This window comes from Hydra vulgaris, chromosome 10 (genome assembly GCF_038396675.1).
Source record: "Hydra vulgaris chromosome 10, alternate assembly HydraT2T_AEP".
NCBI lineage: Eukaryota > Metazoa > Cnidaria > Hydrozoa > Anthoathecata > Hydridae > Hydra > Hydra vulgaris.
The window spans coordinates 33,305,081-33,330,358 of record NC_088929.1 but is presented as its reverse complement, the minus strand read 5'-3'; the positions used below and the strand labels follow the sequence as shown (position 1 = coordinate 33,330,358).

General features: G+C 30.3%; 1 protein-coding gene across 1 annotated transcript; it reads right to left on the bottom strand.

The window, feature by feature from the left end:
- Positions 1 to 4,297: 4,297 nt before the first annotated feature.
- On the bottom strand, positions 4,298 to 23,274 carry LOC100213417 (protein orai-3). The gene is made up of 2 exons (XM_065807858.1): positions 22,874 to 23,274; positions 4,298 to 5,003 (listed from the first exon to the last, which is right to left on the bottom strand). The coding sequence occupies exons 1-2, from the start codon at positions 23,036 to 23,038 to the stop codon at positions 4,476 to 4,478; spliced, it is 693 nt and encodes a 230-aa protein (XP_065663930.1). The 5' UTR covers positions 23,039 to 23,274; the 3' UTR covers positions 4,298 to 4,475.
- Between the last annotated feature and the right edge of the window lie 2,004 nt (positions 23,275 to 25,278).

Genomic DNA, 25,278 nt, shown 5'->3' with positions numbered 1-25,278 from the left:
CTTTGTGGAACAAAAAAAATTTGGTTTTATTCACATTTAGAGAAAGTTTATTACTTTTGAACCACTCATTAACTTTCAATAATTGTTCCTTCGTTGTTTCAAATAGTGTATTAATATCACTGTGGGAATAAAAAAGATTGGAGTCATCTGCAAAAAGAATACAATTTAATAGGTCTGTTGCTAAATTTAAATCATTAATATACACTAGGAACAACAGTGGTCCTAAAATAGAGCCCTGGGGAGCCCCACAAGTTACGGCAGTCGGAAATGTTTTTTTTTTTTTCATAAATTATAAATTGTTTTCTATCGGTCAAATAACTTTTGAACCAAAGTAAATTGTTATTTTTTACACCATAGTGTTCAAGTTTTTTTATTAGTATATTATGATTAACGGTATCGAAAGCTTTTGACAGATCAATGAAAACTCCTAAGGTAAAGTAGTTACTACTGACTGCACTTGATATTTGATTTACTCGTTCAATCACTGCGTGCTCCGTTGAAACCAAATTGTTTTGAATACAGCATGTCGTTTTCTGATAAGCTTTTTTGAGTTCCTTTTTATTTTTTCAAATATATTTTATAGTTTTTATATGTCATTTCGTTTTTATAAGTTTTTTTTCAAGTACTTATCATATAAATACTTCCGAGTTCAGTAAGAGACAATTGATTAGACTAATAGTTTACAAAAGTTTAGGAGACACGATTATGTTAGTAAAACTGTTTTCAGTAAGTTATTATTTGTTCGGCTTGTTTCATTTAGGAGGTATCCATAAAGTACGTACAGTAGGCAAAAAAATAAATGGCACAAGCATTTTTTTTAAGTTTTTTTTTTTTGACTTATCCGTTTTCTCATGTTTTTTTAAAACTGTAAAAAATGTAAATGTATATCAAGAGTACTACTATTATGAAGATTTTTATATGTATTTGTGCATGATTTTACCAAAGGATTATTGTTTTTAAAAACATTAAAAGCACACAGGTTATATTGGAAGCAAAAAAATAAATGGCACAAAATCTTTATTTAGTATTTTTTTGAATTTTTGTGGGAAAAAAAATAAAATTTTGGTAAGTTTAAGTCTAAAATTATATTTACATATGTAACACATAAGATGCGTTTATATGTAACATATCAAATATATTTGTAATGAACAAGTTTTGATTAATTGAATAAAATTGATTAATTTATAGCAACATGCGCATTGTAAAACGACATTGGACGATTTCTCAAAGAAACTTAGTTGTGGATTTGGTAAATAGTGGCAAGACCTACAGAGAAATTAACAAACAGAATCCCTTTTCGAACTGTCGGCAACATTATAAAAAAGTATAATTTGAATGGGACTACAACTGATATATCAGGAAAAGGCCGTAAAAGAAAAACATCTACTGCTATTGATAGAAACATTATTTTACAAGTGAAGAAAACCAGATTTGAAGCTGCTCAAAAGATTGGAGACAAAGTTAAAAATGACCACAAAATCATGATTTCAGCTCAAACTATCCAAAATGGAACTAGAGAGCAAGGGTTTCATGGTAGAGTATTTCGCAAAAAATCCTATTTGATTCTAAGACATATGAAACAAAGATTATTATTTTCAAAAAAGTATGCGGACAAGAATATTGAGAAAGAAAGTAATTTAGAGTGATGAATCCAAAATTAACCTGATCTTTTCGGACAGACAGCAAAAAGTCTGGCGAAAACAAGGTGAGGCATACAAATTGAGTTACATGAGAGGAACAGTAAAACACAGTGGTGGAAATGTCATGGTGTGGGGATCAATGGTTTGGCGAGGAGCTGGCAAATTGACTTTCATTGAATCAACTATGAACGCCAATTCGTATATAGACATTTTAAAGCAAAATTTGAAACCCTCTGCTCGTTTAGATTTGGAAACAACTTCGTCTTTCAACAGGACAATGACCCAAAACATACTACCATTGCGACAAAGGAATTTTTTTGAAAAAATAATATTAATGTGATGGAATGGCCTGCCCAGTCCCCCGACCTTAATCCGATTGGGCATTTGTGGTACATTCTAGAACGGAAAATTGGAGATCGAGCTTACAGAAGACAAAATTATCTAAAAGCAGCAATAGTTGAAGCATGGGAGAAAATCACTCCAGAAGAAACCGAATCTCTTGTGGAATTAATGCTTCGATGACTGCAAGCAGTTATTCTGGGAAAGGGTGGCCCTACTAAATATCAATATACTAAATTTTTTGTTCAAATACCAATTTTTTTGTCTATTTTTGGAATTTTTCTTATTTGTGACATTATTTTTTTTGCGAGAAAATATTTGATCAATATAAGTACAGTTGAATTTTATAAGTCATACGAACTTATATTTGACTATTTTTGAATAGGATGCTTTAATATAATGCTATTTTCAAATAATTCATAGTTTTTTCTTTAAAAAACAAAAATCAACTACCGTTTTCAATCCTTTCATACAAATTTCTTCAAAAAAAAAACCATTTATTTTTTTGCCTACTGTACGCACATATGGAGAGATAAGGGTTAGCCGAAAACGTACCAAGAGAGGGAGTGTTTTAGACAACTAGTACGTTAGCAGTTTGATCATCTTTCGTGTAAATTTTTCCAAAAAGTTTATTTCGTTTTTTGTCATGTTTTTTAATGCTTTTCGTCTCCTTTATTCTTACTGATGATTATGTACAAATAAACATCGAATTACCAAAATGTTTTATTGTCTTTTATGCTTGAATTTTTACAGGAGAGGGGCTCTCGATTTTATGATAAATGACATGTTTGCACGCAGAGAGGGAGGGGTTGATGTAAACGCACAAATGCGTATAAGGGACGTGTGGGTCCAAAATTACTTTAATGTAAAACCACATAAATGTCTTTTCACAAATCTATTATAGAAATTTCCCTCTTAGCTGCAGAATGAAATAATTTGGAATGAAACTTGATATATTCTTCAAAAAGAAAGTAGATAAGTGGTAGTGCCCATGCTTCTCCTGAAACTTTTGTTGTTATTGTTATTTTACGTGTCCCAAGAAGACCTAACGGTCTTGTTACAGAGCACCGCGGAAGAACATTTAAATAGGGGCTTGGGTTATTTATCTCTAGTCGGCAAATCGGGAATTGAAAATTTTTTATCAAGTCGGTAAAAAACCATACAGCAATCCCCCCTCACACACAGGCCCTAGTTGCAATAAATGCAACCATTGATGAAATTTGAAATCTAGCATTTAAATTTTGAATTTCGTCGAAACAAATTTTTGGCGCTCAAAAGATACGCCCATATAAAGTTTAGAAATTCCTTATTTTTTGAATATTTTACATTTTTAGACACCCGCATTTTGTCACAGGATTTCAAAAATACCTGTTAGCTTCCTCTCAACATTAATAAAATCGATTTGTCAAAATTACATATTGCTGATACGTTTACAACACCGTCATCCCAACCAAAGTTTTTTCAATCTTAACCACCGAAGTCTATGCTTGCACCACCACCGCCAGCACTAATAGCTACACCAAACCAGCTACTGACTTTTGAACCTACACAAACAAAATTTAGCATCAGCTCACGTCGTATAGCGTAAGCTCTAAAGTAAACTCCAAAGTCAAATCACATTCAGCCAACCTTCAATATTGCAATAACTCCAGCTATTTAGAAAAAAAAAAAATTTAATTTTAAAAATAATTAAAATTGGCACATTTGCTTCCGCACCTTTGTGACAGATGTTTTGCATCAAACTCGTTGACTGAAAAAATGAAAATATATAGACTTTACATATTTGGTTCATTTTAATTAAGTAATTATTCAAATATTAACGAGTATTTAAATCTATTCCATAAGTAACTGATATTAAGGTCAATATATTCTATGAGACCATAAATACATTGAAAAAAAATTAAAAAAAAATTTATTAAATAACTATTTTCTTTATTAATTTATCAATCAAATTTAGTTTGTAGAAACAAACTAAATTTGATGGTTAAGTATACATTTTCATAAAAATAAAATATTTCAATGATTAATGATATTGGATGATAGATATACAATGATATATCTAAAACAATGTTCTCAATATATAACTTATTTGCAAAATACAATTTCAAAACCTTGTGTAAAAATGTGTTAAGTCTTAAAGTTTTCAAGAATTTACATAACGCCCATTATAACATAACGGACACAGTTTACTTGAAATGCATGATTGCAACATGCACGCACAGTTAATATAACGCGATTATTTTTAAAAACTTTATGCTCATTATGTCGTTTTGAATTAACATTAAATCATTAACTCCTAAAAATGGATCGCGTCACACTTATTTAAGCATAAGCTGTTTCAATAAAATAAAATAAATACAAATAATAGTAAAATATTAACATTTAAATACAAAATTGTGACTTGAATCTGACTTGACTGAATCAAAAAAGTGAAGATAAGATATTGTGTTATTGCATGTATTCAAACATAATTACTCCGTTCGTATGTTATTCAAACTACTTCATGCCTTCAGAAAAAGTCAAATTACTTTTGCTAAGCTGTTTTGCTAGATTTTCCATTTCTTCGATTTCATGGGAACTCCTGTCGTATTTATGTTTAATTAACTTACGGTAAAAGACAATAGCAAAAATAACAAATACTATACAGACTGGAACCATTATAATTGTGCATGCAATCGCAGCTGGAGGACTAGTGCTATAAAATTTAACCCACATTAAAACAGGGATTTCAATCAAAAATAGAAGCGTACCAAGCCCGGTGCTAAATATCCAAGCCACTTCAATGTACATTTGAAGTTTCAGATGGGGAGAATCGGTTGGTAATGTTTTTGGTGCACCATTTTGTCCGGCATATGTGTTTCCGTGTAATTCATCAATAGTTTCTATATTTGGTAATATACACACTGATATCATAAGAGCAAATACATGAACTGAGATTAAAACTGTAGTTAAAATGCTAAATAATACCCATAATACAGGCGGTATAACATCTTTTTCAGTTATTGTTATCTCCACCATAGCAACCTATAACAGTAAATAATATAGTTTTTCTATAATATATAAAATATATTCAATGTCTAAGTATATCTAAAAATAATAATTCAAAAGTTACAAAATCAAGATTTTGCTACAAAAAGTTTTTTTTTCCTTACTCAAAACTTAATTCATTCTTAGCATGGTTGCAAGCAACCACTTTCAATAAGGTTGCAAGTAACCACTTTAACCAAGGTTGCAAGCAACCACTAATTAAGTTTGGAGTTAAAAGAAGACAAAAAGAGTTAACATAAAAGCATTTGGTCGAAGACTTAAATAACTGCAAATAGTATGAAAGCATGAAAACAAAATAAAATTCCAAAGCAAAATGTTGTTTGTGAGAAAAAACTAGAATAATATAAATTTTTTGAGCATAAAGAAACAATTACAGTTAAAGGATGTAACTTGGCTGAATCATTCACACAAGATTAAGTTTTGGTTGTTGGAACAACTGATGATAAATCGCAACAATAAACAGCAATAATAGTACTTGTAGAAAAGATGCCCAACCTTACAATAATGGGAGAGAGTCTTAAGCTGGGTAGTGATAGCAGGCCCAATAACATTTACAATGCAATTTAAGATCTTGTCTAAAAGAGAGAGAGAGATTTTGAATAGTAGAATAATGGACCTTTGCATCAGAAAAACAGTAAACCACACCTGCTAACAGAGTTGGTGTGGTCCATTACTGTTTTTCTGATGCAAAGGTCCATTACTTTTTCGCATCACTTTCTTGCAATGATAAATATGCATTTTATATATATATATATATATATATATATATATATATATATATATATATATATATATATATATATATATATATATACATATATATATATATATATATATATATATATATATATATATATAAATATATATATATGTATACATATATATATATATATATATATATATATATATATATATATATATATATATATATATATATATATACATATATATATATATATATATATATATATATATATATATATATATATATATATATATATATATATATATATATTATATATATATATATATATATACATATATATATGAATATTGAGATTTTTTTATTAACATGCTGTACAAATCATTAACTACCTTCAGTGTCAAATTTGAAGCAAATAAATAAAAATTAATGGTCTAATTTAGTGATAAGAAAAGGAAAAAATATAACTTACGGAAAGTCTTTCAAAACTAAATTTGATTTATCTCAGTTTGCGAAAAACTGGCATCCCCTGTTCTTCCCTTGCACCCTTCTTATATATAAAATATATATATATATATTCATGTTCATGTATACAGTCCTTGGAATTTAGAAAAAAGAGGACGGCAATTTTTTGCCGACCTTAATCTGTTAGAGGTTGGCAAAAAAACTTGATACAAAGGTTTTACCATAAAACATAGAAACGAGGTCGATGATTTTTTAACGACCTCAAACACTTCTAGGTCAGCAGTTAGGTCAGCATTGCTGAATACCAAACCTAATTCTGAGAGCTGTGTATATATATATATATATATATATATATATATATATATATATATATATATATATATATATATATATATATATATATATATTTATATAAAATATATACATACAACAATAATAATTAAATATATTTATATATATAACTAATTTTCTAGCTCTCACCAATCAGAAACATTCTATATCATGACCTAATAAACCAAAAATATATAAAAGTTATTTAGTATTGGCCAAAATACAAAAAAAAAATAATAACAATTGAAAATTCACATATATATATTTTTTCTTTTTTTTTAATTTTATTTAGGTGCCCCAAAAATTACTTACAGTCTTATCACAGAGCACCGTGGATGAACATTTAATTGGAAGTTTATGCCTCCTTCCTAACTGATGTCGCAAAACTTGGATCCTTTGTTTCTGAGGCTAGTGCGCTACCACTGTATAACAGCTGCTCCAATTTTAACACTGAATTACAAACATTTAAGCAGAACCAGAACTTGATATTTTGCATTGTCACATAGCTTTGAAAGACCTACTACAGTTTCTATAAAATCATAAACCATGACATACTTTCAAAGAAGCCAATAAATGCTGTTTTTCCACCGATTCTGTTGCATTAAGAAACTTTTCATCAGGTAGCAGTGGTTCTTAAATACTTTGCAGTTCAGCAGTGGCAATATTGTTAAATGATTTGTGATCTTTTTCACAACTTGTGGAAGAAAAAAATAACACTGTTTATGTGCCTTATCTTTGGCTATGATGTTGAAGTTCTGGATCAGAGCAACACTGCGCTCTACACATGGTAAATAAAGTTGCAAAAAAAAAACGTTTTTTTTGCAAAAAACAACAACATTTTTTGTGTGTTCGTTTTGTTTTTTATGTTTTTTTTTTGAATTTTAGTTTTTTCAAATTAAAAAAAATTTATTACATGTTATTTTGAAATTTATTATAATGTCACCAATTAAAACAAAACTTTAAATACTTGTCTAAAAAATGATTTAAATTAATTTTAAACAACAAGTTACTGAACCAACCTTATTAAACATACAGAATGTTTAGTAACATTGGTTCAGTAACTCTATTCAGTAACACTGCCCAGAATAAATTCTTGTCTTTGACTTCAAGTCATAGATTGTTCTGCATCACATATTTGATTTTCAAGATATAAATTGTGGGAAATAAAAACAAATTTTAATACTCTGACATTTGATAATCAGTGCCCGGATTTACCCCGTTGGGGCCTCTATGTCATGTTGATGTAGAAATCCATTAAAAAAATTTTTTTTTTGAAATCTTAATTTCAAGAACTTCTTTTTATAAATAACCTAGCAAAGTTCACCCAAGTTCAAATTAACAAAAAAATTTTGTTCGGATTTTGTTCTTGATTATAGTGTCTACAATAATCAAGTCAATATTGTTTGTTTGGTTTATTCATAGTCAACAAAATTTACAAGTTATTGACAAAGAGCGGCACACCAGGCCACTCTGTAATGAAAATATAGTTTTTAGACTTCAGATAAAGTTTAGATGTTAAAAGCAAAGAAAGTTCATATTCAAAATTGTTTAGGTTATTTGAGTCCACTGCATTTTGAGTAGAAGCATTCCATGGTTTGACAACACAGTTAGTGATGAAGTTGTTTCTTTCTGCACAGTTTGTTTCAAGTTGTGCTTTCAGTTGTTTTGTGTGTCCACGCGGTCGAAAAACTGTACTTTAAAGACTCTGTGTTTAATTGAAGCTGAGGGACTTGGAAGGTAACTTTGTCGATTTTGTACTGCTCAATGAGGTCTCCTCTTTCTCTTAAAGTTGGCTTGGCTTTGAAGTTGTTTGAGTTTGGCTATGTCTTGAAATGGAAATAATGGCTTGCACTACAAGTTCTATATGCGGGCGAACGTATGAAGTATACAGTGTGCCCCATAATGCTGAACTTTGACCTTGGAAAGCTTTCTTGAGCTTGCCAAGCATTCAGTTGCCAGCTGATGCAGCCGCAAAGACTTTTTTTTAACCTTCAGATTGTTAGTCATAACAACACCTAGGTCTCATTTAATTGTAGTGTATAACAGCTGATGCATGTTGATGATGTTGGCATGCCAAGTTATTCACAGTGTAAATTGAAGTAAATTTTTTTGTATTGCTGCGCCCAGGAGCATCTTAAAACACAAGTCAATTTTTTTATCTTTAGTTTTTGGGACCCCTAATTTTTTGGGGACCCCTGTACCATGGCACACCTAGATATTGTATAAACTTGGACCTTCGCTTTTAATTGTGGATTAAAGTTTGTCTACTAAATGATTTTTTAACTGCCATACTTGTTGATGGAAGCAATAAAATTTAACTAGCAGTATTGGACAGTGTTGGAGCATATGAACAACATAGTAATATGAATAACAATACAACAATGTTGAAATTACAGACTAACAAAATTGAATCTTCGAAATCTACCCTTTGGCTGTTCATTAATTATGTCTACAATTTTTTGGCAATTCCCCCCCCCCCCCCATCCCCATCCCTCTCTCAACAATTTGTAAAAATACCAGTTGTTTCAAAAAATGCACTAGATATACATATTTTGAAAACCATGGGGGGAACAGCTCTGTCAGCAGGTGTGGTCCATTACTGTCTGCTATGCCATTGATAAGCAACTGTTTCTTGTTACATGAAAACTGTGTAGAGAATATAGCAAGAGTTACCATTTCTAGACTCAAGTACCAAGAATGTTGTGTTAGCCACTTTATTTTAATGTATGCTATGAACTATAAAATATAGCAGAACATAGCACTTCTGGTTTTTGTTTAGTACCTGTATTTCAGTGTTAAAATATGCATTTTAAACTTTTTTTCTCTTTTTTTTTGTATTATCATCAATTTTAAGAAACTTTGAGTGCCCCCTAAATGACTTTCAAATGAGCTGAAACTTTTTGTGGTTTATTAGGTCATGATATGGAATGTTTTTACTATAACGATTTCTTTGTAACTATTTTATTTATTATACCTGATGACGCTGATCACGATAGATCAGCGAAATATCGAAATAATTATATATTATTAGAAATATATATATTTAAAAAAAAGTTTATACGCAGCCGTATTTATTGAATTCTAACCATATTTTAACGTATAACAAGAAAATGACTTTCAAAGATTATATATATGTATATACACATAAATATATATATTTACACCAGGGTGTAAATATATATATTTATGTAAATATATATATTCTGATTGGTGGGAACTACGGCAGTCCAGATGAGCATTTAGGAATATAGCGTATAACAGGACCTAACAAGGCTGGCTAACACCCTGGTGTAAATATATATATTTATGTGTATATATATATATAATCTTTGAAAGTAAAAATCCTTTGAAAACGCCAATAATAATGTTAGGATTGATGTTCGAGTTAGGTTTAAGTTGAACATTTGTAATAGCCTCCTTTCGATGTATTTGAAATTCATAAGCTCCAGAACCTGTGTTTGTAATATTAATATCTAGGAAATTGAGTTGTTTGAGGTTGTTTTCAAGTTCCACTGTGTATTTTATGGCAGGATGTTGTTCATTAAGGATGTTGTTCATTAAGGATATAAATTGACTTTCATTTGATATAGTCAATTTATATCCATCCATACCCATTGACGAAGCAATTCCGGTTATTATTGATATATTGAATGCTGACATTGATGATTTAAAAACTCGAACTAAACTTACTCGTGCAGACATTCACCAATTAATTGAACTTTCATTAGGCATATGCTATTTTTTATATGAAGACAATATCCGAGTAATACCTAATTCATGTCCTATAGGTTTATCTTTAATGGTTGTTATGGCGGAAGCGTTTTTACAAAATATAGAAAGAAAGGCCCTTAACATAGCAATAGTTTATACATCCGAACCAAAAACTTACAAGAGATATGTAGATGATTGTCACGCTCGCTTCGCTTCAATAAAACAACAACAAATGTTCCTGAACATCCTTAATGAACAACATCCTGTCATAAAATACACAGTGGAACTTGAAAACAACCTCAAACAACTCAATTTCCTAGATATTATTATTACAAACACAGGCTCTGGAGCTTATGAATTTCAAATACATCGAAAGGAGGCTATTACAAATGTTCAACTTAAACCTAACTCGAACATTAATCCTAACATTATTATTGGCGTTTTCAAAGGATTTTTATGTCGTGCAAAAAGAATTTGCTCTCAAAAACACCTTCAAAAAGAAATTGAATTTCTAATAGACATATTCGTTGAAAATGGCCACGACAAGAACATTCTAAATAATATTACTATAGACTATTTAAAAAACGGTTCAAAAAACACCACATGTCAACCATTAGATACCCAACCCTTTATAAAACTACCTTGGATACCAATTGTTGGTCCAAAACTTCGTAAAGAATTTTGAAAACAAAACATAAAGGTTATTTTCACATCAACTCCCAATTTAAGAAATATTTTTTGCAACAATAAAACTAAACTACCACTAAATACAAACCCTGGCGTATACCAGCTAAAATGTTCATGCAGTTCGATATACATTGGTGAAACTAAAAAGAAGGTGATATCGAGATGTATTGAACACCAGAAAAATAGCTTAAAAGAAAAATGGTCCAGTTTGGGTGCAACTGAACATTCCAAAACATGCCATGGTAAGTTTGATTGGTTGCACCCCAAAACATTATCTGTAGCCCCAGAATATCGAACTCGGAAAATCAGAGAGTCACTTGAAATAAGCAAAGCTAGAGTTTGACAGGAGTTAAGAAATGGTGATGTGGTTCTCAATCGGGATGACGGTGATAACGTGACAACTAAAACCTGGGGGCCATTTTTTAATAAAATCTGCTGACGTCAGTTATTTAAGGAAAAATTTTTTGTATTATATTTTGGCTTTTTAGTGTTATCTTTTTAACGGTTTGTTTTTACTATAACGATTTCTTTGTAACTATTTTATTTATTATACCTGATGACGCTGATCACGATAGATCAGCGAAATATCGAAATAATTATATATTATTAGAAATATATATATATATTTAAAAAAAAGTTTATACCCAGCCGTATTTATTGAATTCTAACCATATATATATATATATATATATATATACTTTATATATATATATATATATATATATATATATATATATATATATATATATATATATAAAGTATATATATATATATTATATATATATATATATTAAATATATATAAATATATATATATATATAAATATATATAAATTTATATATATATATATATATTTTAATATATTTATATATATATATTATATTATAGACTTTTCGGAAATATATATATATATATTTCCAAAAGGTCTGGTGAGCACAAATGATATTATTATTTTAGTGAAATAAAAAACACTTTTTAGTTTGAAATACGTGTTTTGAACTTACAAAGTTCATCATCAGTTTAAAATGACCAATATAAGATTTTTCAATATATAGGTTACAAAGTAATTAAAAACCTATTAAAAATTGCTGTTAAAAAAAACTATTTATAATATATCATTAAAATAAAAAATATAATACAAAGGAAATAATAAAAATACAATCAAATTTAAATTTAACATTCATTACAAAAAAGGTATTGTTTAATAAAGGACAGGAAGTTAATAAAAGTTAGATTAGAACAATTCAATACCTCTGTGCCTAATTTAATTAACTCAGGGTTGTGCCATTTTATATAAAGACTTTCTTTAATTTCTAATTCAGTTTCCCTTTTGGCAGAATCCAGAATGGTAAAACTTTCTGCAGTTGCTTTATTAAAACAATCAATGTTGGATTTAATATGTTGAAATATATGTGATTTTTTATCTTCCTGAAAATGTTCATCAATACGTTAAGAAATGTCGAACAGTTCGCCCTATGTAACAAACATTACAGTTGAAGCACAATTAAATTTATAAACAATGTTAGATTTTAAATTTCTGGTAATAATATCTTTTAATGAAAAAAACTGTTGAATTTTAGTAGAAGTAAATGCCAATTTTACGATAAATTTCTCTTTGCAAAACTGCTTTACTAACTTCGATATTTTGTTTTGAGCGTTTAAAGATCGTTCACCAATATAGGGTAATTTAAAATATTTACATTCATTTTTAGGTTTTTTAAAAGGTTCAGAGTGTTTAAAATCCAAATATTTTTTTAAGGAACTATCTATTAGTTTTTTAGGATAAAGCGTGTACACAAAATACATATGAAGGTAGAAAAACAACTAAAAAAAAATACTTCTCAATTTTTATTTCGAACCAAGTAATAATTTTAATACAATAATGCAAGATCAAACATTAAAAAAAAAAATAATTATTCTTGTGGGAATCTAATAAAATTTTGAGCTTAAGTGGTACCCATAAGCTTGCTTATACCCATTGCTTTAGTGGTACCCATAAGCTTGCGCACAGAATAAGAATCAAAACTACTTGATGATTTTTAAATGATATTTTAATATCTTTAATGTTTCTGCAAAGCTTTTTTGTTTTTTTCCTTTTTCTTTTAATAATAGCCCAGAACTTCTCAATAACTCTCAATTCTGGGCAGTTTAAAGGATTTTCTGTTTTAGGCACAAATTTCACATTATTCTTTTTATACCATTCCATAGCTAGTTTACAATAATGAATTGAAGCTAAATCAGGCCAGAACACAGGTCTCTTATTGTGTGATTTAATGAGAGGTAAAAGGCGTTTTTGTAAACATTCTTCACCATATATTTGACCAGAAAGTGTCAACTGAGAAATATAAGGTGCTGATTTTTTGCCACAACTGCAAATAGCTTGCCAAATCAAAGCTTTTTTAGCGCACTTGTCATGTTTTGTGTATTTAAATTTCTTATCTGCATTTCCTCTATATTTGGCAATATAATAAACAGCACCAGGAATTTGTTGATGATCTTACTTGATATAATTTTCATCGTCTTCAATAATACAGAAATTTTTAGAAATAAAATTGTCATACAACTGTCTGCCGTGGGTTCTTGCACTTTTTTGTTGAGTTTCTCAACGGTTAGGCACTTTTTGTGTTTTGGAAGAATGAAAACCATGCTTGTTTCTAACTTTTGCAACAAAACTGTGAGAAAATCCATATACTTTTGAGCGTTCCCAGAGTGAAAGGCTTGGGTTATTCTTAAAACTGTTAACAAGTTTTCTAACTAGTTTTATATCTTTAAAACCTTCCTTTCTTCCACCACCAGATTTGCATTTGATCGATTTTGTTTGAGAAAAACATTGAATAACACGACTAACGATGTATGGATGTATTTGCAACGATTTTGCTATCGAATTGTAGCTACTATTAGGATTTTGTAAATATTTGTGCATAATTTTTTCTCTTACGTCTTCTTCTTTTGTCATTTTTAAAACTAATTTCAAGTTAAATCCAAAAACTAACATATTTTTTTGAAACCACAACACGTTCTAAACAAAATACAAAACAAGTAAAAAGATTTTAATAGAACCACTTAAAAAAAATGACATGCTTATTCTTTCACATTTATTTTGTGTAAATGCTTTATTGAGTAAAGTTATTTTAGTTGACTGAATATTTTCATGAAATCCAGCTCCAATCTTAAGTAAAGTTATTTTAGTTGACTGAATATTTTTATGAAATCCAGCCCAGGTGTTATTTATTTTAAATGAGAGTTTTAATTAGCCCCAATTTGTATTGAAATGATGTAAAACTAAAGTATTTAGTCAATAGCCCAGTTTCTTTATGGTATATACTAGTTATGAAGTCATTTTGGTTTTTAATGCAAACATCAAGAAAAAAAATTCACTATTTAGTTCATGTTCACAAGTGAATTTAATATTCGGGTGTTTAGAATTAAAATAATCAAGAAAATTTACACTGTCGGTTTTAGATAGAAAAGATGCGAAAATGTCATCAACGTATCTCCTATAAAACAATGGCTGAGTCCCGCTATACTTTTCAATCCATTTGTTTTCAAGTTCACCCATAATTAGGTTGGCCAAAGGAGAGCCCATTGCAACTCCGTCAATTTGGGCATAATATTGACCATTAAAAATAAAATGTGTATCGCTTGTGGCAAAGTGATATAATTTAACTAAGTTTTGCTTGGAAGTTTTTAGTTCAGGGTAGTTTTGAAATAATTTCAATACTGCTAATTCAATAGTTTCATCTAACGGTATGTTAGTAAATAAATTTTCGACATCAAATGAAACAATATGAGTTCCTTTAAAATTATTTAATTGAAGGTCATTGTAAAATGAAAAAGAATCTTGTAGTGAATATTTATTGTTTATGCATGGTTGAACTAAGTTGTTAAGGAATTTTGCTAATTTATAATTATAAGAATTTATAGAAGATATAATTGGTCTAAATTTTGGAATGTCATTGAATTTTTTATGCATTTTGGGTTCCCTATAAATTCTCGCAGGATGAGAATCTGTAGGGTATATTTTTTTATATTGTTCAGTAGTAAGAAAATTGTCTTTGTTTAACTTTTGAAGAAATCGATATAATTGTCCTTGACTGAATTTTGTAGGATCTTCGTCAAGAAGTTTAAATTTATTTCCATCATTTATAATTGAATAGATTGCATTATCGTTGTTCTAATCGAACTTATATTAACATCCTGCCCTTTATTGTACAATACCTTTTTTGTAATGAATGTAAACTTTAAATTTAATTGTATTTTTATTATTTCCTTTGTATTATATTTTTTATTTTAATTATGTATTATAAATTGGTTTTTAAACAGCAATTTTCAATGGGTTTTTAATTACTTTGTAACCTATATATTGAAAAATTTTATATTAGTCATTTTAAACTGATGATGAACTTTGTAAGTTGGAAACATGTATTTCAAACTGAAAAGTCTTTTTTATTTCACTAAAATAATGAACAGTGGTGGCCAAAAGTCCTGGAACATCATATTTTATGTTATGAAATCAATATATTTGTGTGAAAAACAATTTATTAGTAAATTTTTTTATTTTTTTCAATAAAATAAGTGTTTATAACAATTTTAAAGATGATAGGTACATGCACATACATGATAAAAGTTTTAATGAAAATAAAAAAATATTTAATGGAAGCATAGTTATTGTCAATTACCATTTGGATATGTTTTGGCATGCTGTTAACAAGTTTTGTACAATAGTCTGGTGTAATTTCATGGATCCACACTGATTTGATTGCTTCAACTAAATCATTATAGAACCTAGGCTTTTTGGCAGTAATTTTTACTTTTATAATATGCCAACAATTTTCAATAACATTAAGATCTGGTGATGACCCAGGCCAATTTTCAAGGGTTTGAATTCCTTCATCAGCAAACCACTTCTTTACAATTTTGGCTGTGTGGCATGGTGCACCATCCTGTTGGAAATAAGTGCAGTTCAAGATCTGCATGAAAGGTGGCAACTTCTCCTTCATAACATCCAAATAGACTTTGCTGTTTATTGTGGTATTCTTGGGCATTATCCATAATGGCCCACATCCTTTGGCAGAAATAGCACCCCAAACCATACAAGACACAGGAGCCTTGACACTGCTAACTGTATATTTTGGCATATATCTACAGTTTTTTGGTCTTTTTACAAAGTTGTTTGTAACATTAAATTGTTTAATACATGTTTCATCAGAAAAAAAAACTTTAGATCAATTTTCTCTAGTCCAATATTTGTAGCGCTGACAAAATGTTTTTCCATCTTTCAGGTTTTTTAATGATAAAAAAGGTTTTTTTGCTGGCTTGCATGCCTTTATTTTGAAATCAACCAAAAGCCTTCTTCTAACTGTTCGGTCACTTACTTTTTTCTCAATAAAAATTTCTTTTGAAATCTCGTGTGCAGATTGCCATGGATTTGCATGGCTGATCCGGCCAATAAGTTTGTCAGTTCTTGAGGTGGTTGCTCTGGGCCTGCCTGATATCCTGATATGCCTTTTTAAAGTTCTACTTACAGTTGATAATGAACAACCAAGCTTTTCAGATATTTCTCTTTGAACTAAACCTTGTTCATATAATGCAGCAATAATTCCTCTTTTTTTAGGTGCAAGTTCTGGCATAATATAGCTGATAAATTGCTTATGAATAATAAAAAACGATAATAAATTGTGCAATATACAAATATGTAACTATAAACATATTGCTATGTAAAAACAAAAGCATCAAACTTTCAAAATTTATACTTTAGATCAAAAATAAATTTTTTTGGTCGTTAAATGTTTTGTTCCAAGACTTTTGGCCACCACTGTATATATATACATAGTGCTGCTGCAATTGCCAATCAAAACCGTTACCTCCATATCTATCAGCAAAACAATTCTCCAGAAAACAGTTGTCTGTTTATTACTGCTAGAAACCATTATAAAAAGATTTTGTCTAACGCCAAAGCCCGCTATTCTCAGGTCATGAAATCTCCTATCTCATCTCAAAAACTAGGCTCTCATGACTACTGGAGAATCTTTAATAGTATCAATAATAAGGGCAAATCTTTAATTCTACCTCTCTTGTATGGTTCAGACTTTGTCATCTCACCTAAAGACAAAGCTGAATTGTTTGCTTAGAACTTTTCATCAATATCATCTCTTGATTCCACTAGTTGCGTTCTACCTGATATTGCCAACAAACAGGTTGATCCATTGCTTGACATTTGTATCACTACAGCTTCTGTATCTAAAGTGATTTCCTGCTTAAACTCTTCTACAGCTTGCGGCCCGGACAACATACCTGTTATTGTCTTGCAGAAGTGTTCTCAGGAGCTATCGTCTATACTCTCAAAACTATTTAACAAGTTATCAGAGTCTTGTTTTATAACCTGCTGGAAAGAGGCATCTGTTATCCCTATTTTCAAAAATTCTGGAGAGTGACCTAATTCATCTGACTACTGTCTCATTAGTCTTCTTCCTATCATAAGCAAGGTTTTTGAATCTTTAGTTAACAAACACTTAATTTCTCATCTTGAATCTAATAACTTACTTTCTGATCATCAATATGGATTTCGATCTTCTCGTTCGACAGCTGATTTGCTAACAGTAATAACCGATAGGTTTTATCGTGTATTAGATAAAGGTGGAGAGGTTAAGGCCATCGCTCTTGATATTTCAAAAGCTTTTGATAAAGTTTGGCATGCTGGTCTTCTCCATAAGCTTTCTTTTTATGGTGTATCTGGTAACATCTTTAGGATTATTGAATCTTTCTTTTCCAATTATAGTATAAAAGTTGCCCTCGATGGACAGCATTCTTCTTATTCTGTAATTTCAGGGGTTCCTCAAGGTTCAATCCTCGGCCCTATACCCTTTTTAATTTACATTAACAATCTTCCAGATATTCTCACTAAGATAGCATTGTTCGCTGATGATACTACCATTTATTCTTGTCATGATAAGAAACCAACACTCTCTGATTGCTAGGAGGGAGCATTTGAGCTTGAAAAGGATCTTACTTCTGCTACACCATGGGGCTCACAGTGGCTGGTGATTTTCAATACAGATAAAACTCAATTTTTTATTCAGCCAATCGTTATCGCAATAATTCAGATCTTCCTATATTTATGAACGGTAATTTACTTGATGAGTCATCCATTCTTCATCTTCTAGGATTAACTCTTACTTCCGATCTTTCTTAGAAACCATATATCAAATCTGTTGCAAAATTAGCATCTTTTCATCGAGCTCAACGCTTTCTTTTTTCGGATTCTATTACCTATCTCTATAAATCTCAAATCTGGCCTTGATGGAATACTGTTACCATATATAGGGTTAGTAAGCAACCAGGGCCAGGGCTAGGTTTGATAACACATAGTCATGACCAGGGCGAGGTTTATGATCAGGGCTGCATTAATATTGATAGATCCTATAAAAATGTTACTTTTAATTAAAATTTATGATATGAATTTTATTTAAAAACAATATTTTACAGGATCTATCTATTTTAATGCAGAGTCGGCCGAGTTTATGACCGGGGTTGCATTTATATTGATAGATCCTATAAAAGTATTGTTTTTAATTATACCTCATATCATAAATTTTAATTAAAAATAATATTTTTATAGGATCTACCAATATTAATGCAGCACTGATCATAAACTCATCCCTGGTCGCAGCTATGTGTTATCAAACCTGGCTCCGGCCATAGCCCCATTCGCTTACTATATAGGGCGGATCTTCTAATGATGACTTTTCTATTTTAGACAAGGTGCAAAAGCGCATTTTAAACATAGTTGGACCTGTTCTTGCAGCCAACCTCCAACCATCATCACATCATCATAATGTTTCTTCTCTTTCTCTTTTCTACAAATACTATAATGGGCACTGCTCTAAAGAGCTAGCGCCTCTTGTGCCATCTACTAAAATTCATTCTCGTGTCACTCGTCATTCAATTAAGTCTCATTCTTTTTCTGTGACTGTTTCTAAGTGCTCCAAAAGCTCTTATTTATCTAGTTTTTTTCCTCGAACATCGGTGCTTTGGAATTAGCTTACTTCATCTTGCTTTCCTGATTCATATAATTTGCAATCCTTTAAGTCATCTGTCAATCATTTTATTGCCCTACAATCTTCATCTTTTCTCTTCCAGTAACTTCAAACTTTAATTAGTGGTTGCTTGCAGTCTTGTTGGAAGCAAAGATGTTTTAAAAAAAAAAATTTCAGTTGCTGTGATCTTTCTTTTATCGAGACTAATGATTTCTTTTCTTATGATTTCTCATGAAAAAATATGTGTTTCTGACAGCAGATAAATACAGTTATTAGGTATGCAAAAAGCAGTTTTATTGGAGTAGGGATTTATTATTAACAGTTCTCTGAAATCAAGGAACATTTGTAAACCTGTAATTGGTTATATGATATTTCATCATATAAGCAGTTAAAGTTTACTATTAAATTGTGAATATTTTTTTCCTAATAATGTAGATTGTATTGAAAAAGTTATATTTACACTAAAAAGCATGAAAAGTTCAAAAATCGAGTTTGATGTAATCCTGTTACATATGAACTTATAAGCTGAAACTTCAAACATGATCAAATGGATGTAAATGAAAAAGATTGCAAAGTATAGTCCCGTGGCTTTAACTCATTAAACCCAGATAAAGTTAAACAAGATAATCTCAACTTTAACAAGATAATCTCAAGCCGTACACAAGTTCTACAGCCAATTTTTACTGGTATTATGTAACCCAGTACTACCTGTCCTATGCTCTGTTGCCTTGTAGAGTGTGCTTTTTTTAGGAAAAGGCTAAGAGAAACTTTGACTTAAAAATTCCTGGCCTTAGGGCTCTTGGTTGAGTAAAGACTAGAGAAGGTGTCTTGATAAAAATACTCATCTTGGGCAGATGTTAACTACATCCAGCTAAAATTCCCCCACCTTGAGGCTCTTGGTTGACTAAAGGCTAGAGATAATGTCTTAAAATACTCATCTTGCAACCAGAAATCTCCTACAAGACAGTAGTGCAGTTACAAATTTCAGTTAATTAACAGGACTGAGAAAATTGCATCACTCCAGCTTCCATTGCTTAAGTCATAACCTAAATTAAACTTTTCTACAACTTGTATTCCAGCAAACATTCCTGTCATAGTCTTACAAAATTATTCTCCAGAACTCTCTTTAATTCTCTCACAACTATTTAATAAGTGCTTGACTGAGTCTTATTTTCCTATCTGCTGGAAAATGACATCTTTTGTTCCAATTTTTAAAAACTCTAGTGAATATTCTGAAATCTGCAATAATTGTCTGATCAGTCTTCTGTTATTAGCAAGGTCTTTGAGTCTTTGATGAACAAATTTCTCACATTCCATCTTGAGTCAAATAACTTCCTGTCAGACAATCAATATGGTTTTCGATCCTCTCGCTCAACGGCTGATTGCTAACTGCTGTGACTGAAAGGTTTTACCATGCATTAGATGGAGGCGGAGAGGCTAGGGTCATTACTTTTCACATATCTAAGGTTTTCGACAAAGTTTGCAATGCTGGTCTTCTCCATAAGCTTGTTTCATATGGTGTATCTGGAAAAGTTATTGAGATTATTAAATTGTTTCTTTCTAACCATTTTATTTAAGTCACCCTTGAAGGCCAACACTCTTCTTTATTTTCAGTAACTTCTGGGATACCTCAAGATTCTCTCCTTGGTCCTGGTTTGTTTCTTATCTACATTAATGATGTTCACAACGACCTTTCATCTTTTACTGATGACTCAACTTTATACTCCTGTCCTTTAGTTCCATCAACTAAAACTCAATCTTGTCTTTTCAATTGCTTAGAACAGGCAGTTGATCTTAAATCTGATCTCACTTCTGTAACAGATTGAAGCTCACAGTGGCTTGTAAATTTTAACTCCAAAAAAACTCAAACAACTATCACAATACTGTCAACATTCTTATACTAATGAATGACAACCCTATCACTGAGTCCTCTTCTTTACATCTTCTTGGATTATTGTTTAATACTGACCTTTCATGGAAACCATATATAAAATTGATTGCTAAATTAGCATCTGCTAAGGTTGCTTCTCTTTATCATGCTTGTCATTTTCTCTCTGCTGATCCCATTCTCTAACTCTACAAATCTCTTATTCATCCCTATATGGAATACTGTTGTCATATTTGGGCAGGTTCTTCTAATGATGCTCTTTCTCTTCAAGACAATGTCTAAAAATTCCATTGTAAAGATGCATCTCTTTCTCTTTTCTACAAATACACGGTTGCTGCTCAAAGAAGCTATCATCTTTAGTTCCATCAACTAAACTCAATCTTGTTTGACTCGTTATTCAGCAAAGTCTCATTCTTTTACTGTATCTGTTCCTGTGTTCTCTAAAAAAAATTTATTTGTCTAGTTTTTTCCCCCGCACTTCAACGCTTTGGAACTCTCTCCCATCTTTATATTTTTCTGGCTCATACAACATTCAACTTTTTAAGTCTTCTTTCAACTGTTTTTTTGCTCTATAAATCTTTTTTTTTCTTCTAGTAACTCCCAACTTAATAATGGCAGCCTTGTTGGGAGTGAATCAGAATTCAAAAAAAAAAAAATTCTCTTCAATTTTGTGACTTTTTTGCTAAAATACAACTTTAAGTATTTATTAAGTAGCAACAAAAATCATTTCATATATATTTATTCAATATACTTAACATTTTTGTAGTTGTTGTTTAAACATAAGACAAAATTAAAAAAACAAAGAAAGAATTTAATGCTCAGTTCGCTACATCTGAATTAAAATTTATGCCAATATTTGAGTAGCGAGTGCCAATAACTGATTCAAAGTGCTAAAAATAAGTGCTAAAATTTGGGACAACAAATTAACCAACTTCTAATGTTAATATAAGCTAGGTTCTTTGCACTTATGCAGAATTAACTGCTTTAGATGTTTTACAAACTATTTTTTTAATGTTGTACCAAGTTTGAGATGGCTTCATTCACTGAAACAATTCAAGTACAAAAATTTAATTAGATTACCATAAAAACTACAATCCACTTTTCATTACTAAGTTAACGTGGAGTTTTATTGAAAAGTTTTCTATATCTTCAACAAATTTTTTTTGTCTTCGCCATGATTAAAGAGTCTCACCAATGTTAGAAACTTTTTTCATAGGAAAAGATCAATTCCATTAAGCTGATTATTATTCTATAAGAGCCTTATAAAATGTTTCAACTTTAAGTTCTGTTCAGGTTACCACAAACAACTGGGGTACTCAGGTTATCTGTGAAAAGATAACAAATATTAGTAATATTAAAAAGTAAAAAATTTCTACAAAAATTTTAGTCTATTAAATTATACTAACTTATTTATTACACCATTCACTTATTTCATAAGGCTATTAGTTTAAGGTAATTGACTTGATTGATATATTGAATGATATAGTCAATTGTATAAATAGCCATTTTAGTAACATATCAAATAACAATTTACTCAACTAATTGCTATATTGAGAAAAATATATTAGTAAATGTTTACGATTGTTTAACTTTAATGGTCTCAGTTCTGCTATTCGATGCAATAGAGGGTACTATTTCATTAAAATAAAAAAATAAAAATATAGCAAAAAAAGAACTACAATCACTATATTACAGTTAGACCATTAAATATTGCATTATACTTATCGCGGGCCTAGTATCAAATAACGTCAACTACAAAATTTTAATCTTATTAAACATATATTTATACATACTTATTATATTATAACTAATATTATTAAATATTGTAGTTAATATTTTAAAATAATTTTTTAATTTATTGGAAACACTAGAATTTTAATAGTCAAGTTTAAATTTACATTTTAAATCTGAAAAAAATTATTTTAGATTTAGGTTTTTGATATCCATAAAATTGTACCAAAGAAAGGTTATGAGTAAATGCATAAACATTATTTAACATTATTTTAATTTTAGCTTAACAATTTACCATAGCAAAACCAGACATTAATCCAGAGGTGCGACTTGATGCTTTTAGCTTTGCTTTGCTTAAAAGTAATTTTCTCCAAGAAATTAATTGATTATCTACATGCGCTTCTGTTACCTCATTTTCATCTTGAGCACTGAAAGGATAACTAAAATTTGGGTTACTCATCTTAGGTGACAACAACACTAGTTTACCATGATATGGCTTGTATAACAATAGCAGAACAAAAATTGGTAAAACACCACATTTACTCAAATGGATATATTGAAAAATATTATATCTACAGTAGTTTGTGATGAATTTTTTAAGTGTTTATAAAATAAATCCAAATTTATTCAATTTTTAATAAAACAATGGGAGTGTCAAATATAAAAATAAATATCACGTGTAGTTATCGATTAATACAATAGAAAAAAAAAATTTTTTTCCGATTCTGAAGTTGATCTCTTTCCCGTCCGCAAACTTGGATATTTGGGATTGCGCGCTAAATACTAAATATATATATATACTGTATATAGAATCATTTCGGATAGTTTGGCAGAGTTTGCTTTGCTCTAGTTTCATCTATATAAAATATTTTGTTAAGTAGAGAAATATACCAGCTATCTGAGTTGAATATGTTCTTGATTTTTTATTTTTGGATTAGGTTGCCACGTAAACGTCAAGCAAGTAGTAAGGTGAGTCCGAGTTTGAAGCATCTCGTCTCGTAGTCGAAGTGCTTCATTTCGTGTGGTACTTTGGTAGCCCAATTCTGGATGTGTTCGATAGCATTTATGTCTTTTTTAAGTTACGGGAACCTGGTGGTTTTTTAAGGTACGGGTGGTAACTACAAGCTTGAGGTGTAGGCACATATAGGTAGTGTAAAGCTTTTTCCTTATTTTGCTATGTCTACTGATGAAGGTGTGTTTTAAGATTCCAAGGACATTATTGCCTTAGCAGAGGCAATTTTCATTTTTTTAAGTTGTTGATAATTGGAACGCCTTGGCCTTTTTGGAATGTTGTTGACTCGAGGTCTGTTGTGCAGACTTTGCTGTTAGCTTTATGCTCGTTCATTGAGTAAACGTATTGCGAAACGTTTTATTTGTTGATGTGTGTATAAAACTGCATTTCTTGACGTTGAGCTCCCAGGTTCGAGTCTAGGTTACAATGCTATCTATTTTTGCTTGTAGACGAGCTGTGTTTTCAGCGTTCTTGACGGCGCTCAGAATTTTATCATTGTCTCCGTATATTTTACAGATGCTTTCACTCCTAACGTGTACGTTGATAAAGATTATAAACAGCGCAGGACCTAGCACTGAACTTTGTGGAACAGCACTGATAACATTTTTTCCGTTGAGGTGTTACCGAGATAATACGTTGTGATCTATTTGAAAGGTAAGCTTTAATTCGGATAAAAATTTTACCTTCAATTCCTTAGCGTTCAAGATTTTGCAATGGTCTTCTGTGAGGGACTTTGTCGAAAGCTTTGGCAAAGTCAAGAAAGAGCATGTCTGCATGAACTTTTAATAATCGCTGCGGGTTTAAAAGCCCATGATTTTGAGCAGGTTGTTGACGCAGGCTTTTTTATTGATTAATCCGTACTGAAAATTGATAATAAGTTTGCTGGATTCATTTACCTTTTACTGTTTTTTCCATTACTTTGCATTGTACCAATATAATGGAGATTGACTTGTAGTTTTCTGGGTTGCGTCTGAAAACTTTTTTGAACAATGGCGTTACGTTTGCCGCAAGCCAAAACTTTGGGATAATTCTTTGATCTAACGATTTCTGAAAGATAAGGTGAGTAGGGCAGCCGCCGCATAGACACATTCTTAAAGTACAAATAGGCTAATATGGTCACCTCCATTTTATTTGTTGGCGTTGATAGAAGATAAGTGGTTACGAACGGAATTATAGGTGAAGATAACGAAGGAGGAAAGCGGTTGTGCGTTTGATGGGTGGTAGAGGTTGATCTGATAGATCAACCGTGAAAACTGACTGGAACTGATTGTTTTGTATATTGGTGATGAATGTTTTAGTTATTTGATTGTTGACGGCACGTTTTCTGTTAACATAAGCGTAGAGACGTTTAGGGTTCTATTTGTCGTCTATTTTGTGTTCGAATTCTCTAATCGCAATTCAGGAAGCTTTTTTAGTTTTGAGTGAGATAAATCTAAAAAAATTAAAAAAAAACAAGCGAGATTTCTAAATTCTTAACAAATATCTTAATTTGTTAATTATTTTGAAAGAAAACAAAGTATAACTTTTCATTATACTTTTAAATAAAGTGTTTAGCTAAATGTAGCTTTTTACTGAGGTATTGTATTTTTATGTTATTTTAAGTCATGAAAAGTAATCTAGGAAACATTCCAAACGAAGAAAAGTATGAAGACTAAAATAATGTTGATGAATAATGTTGATAAAGAAAA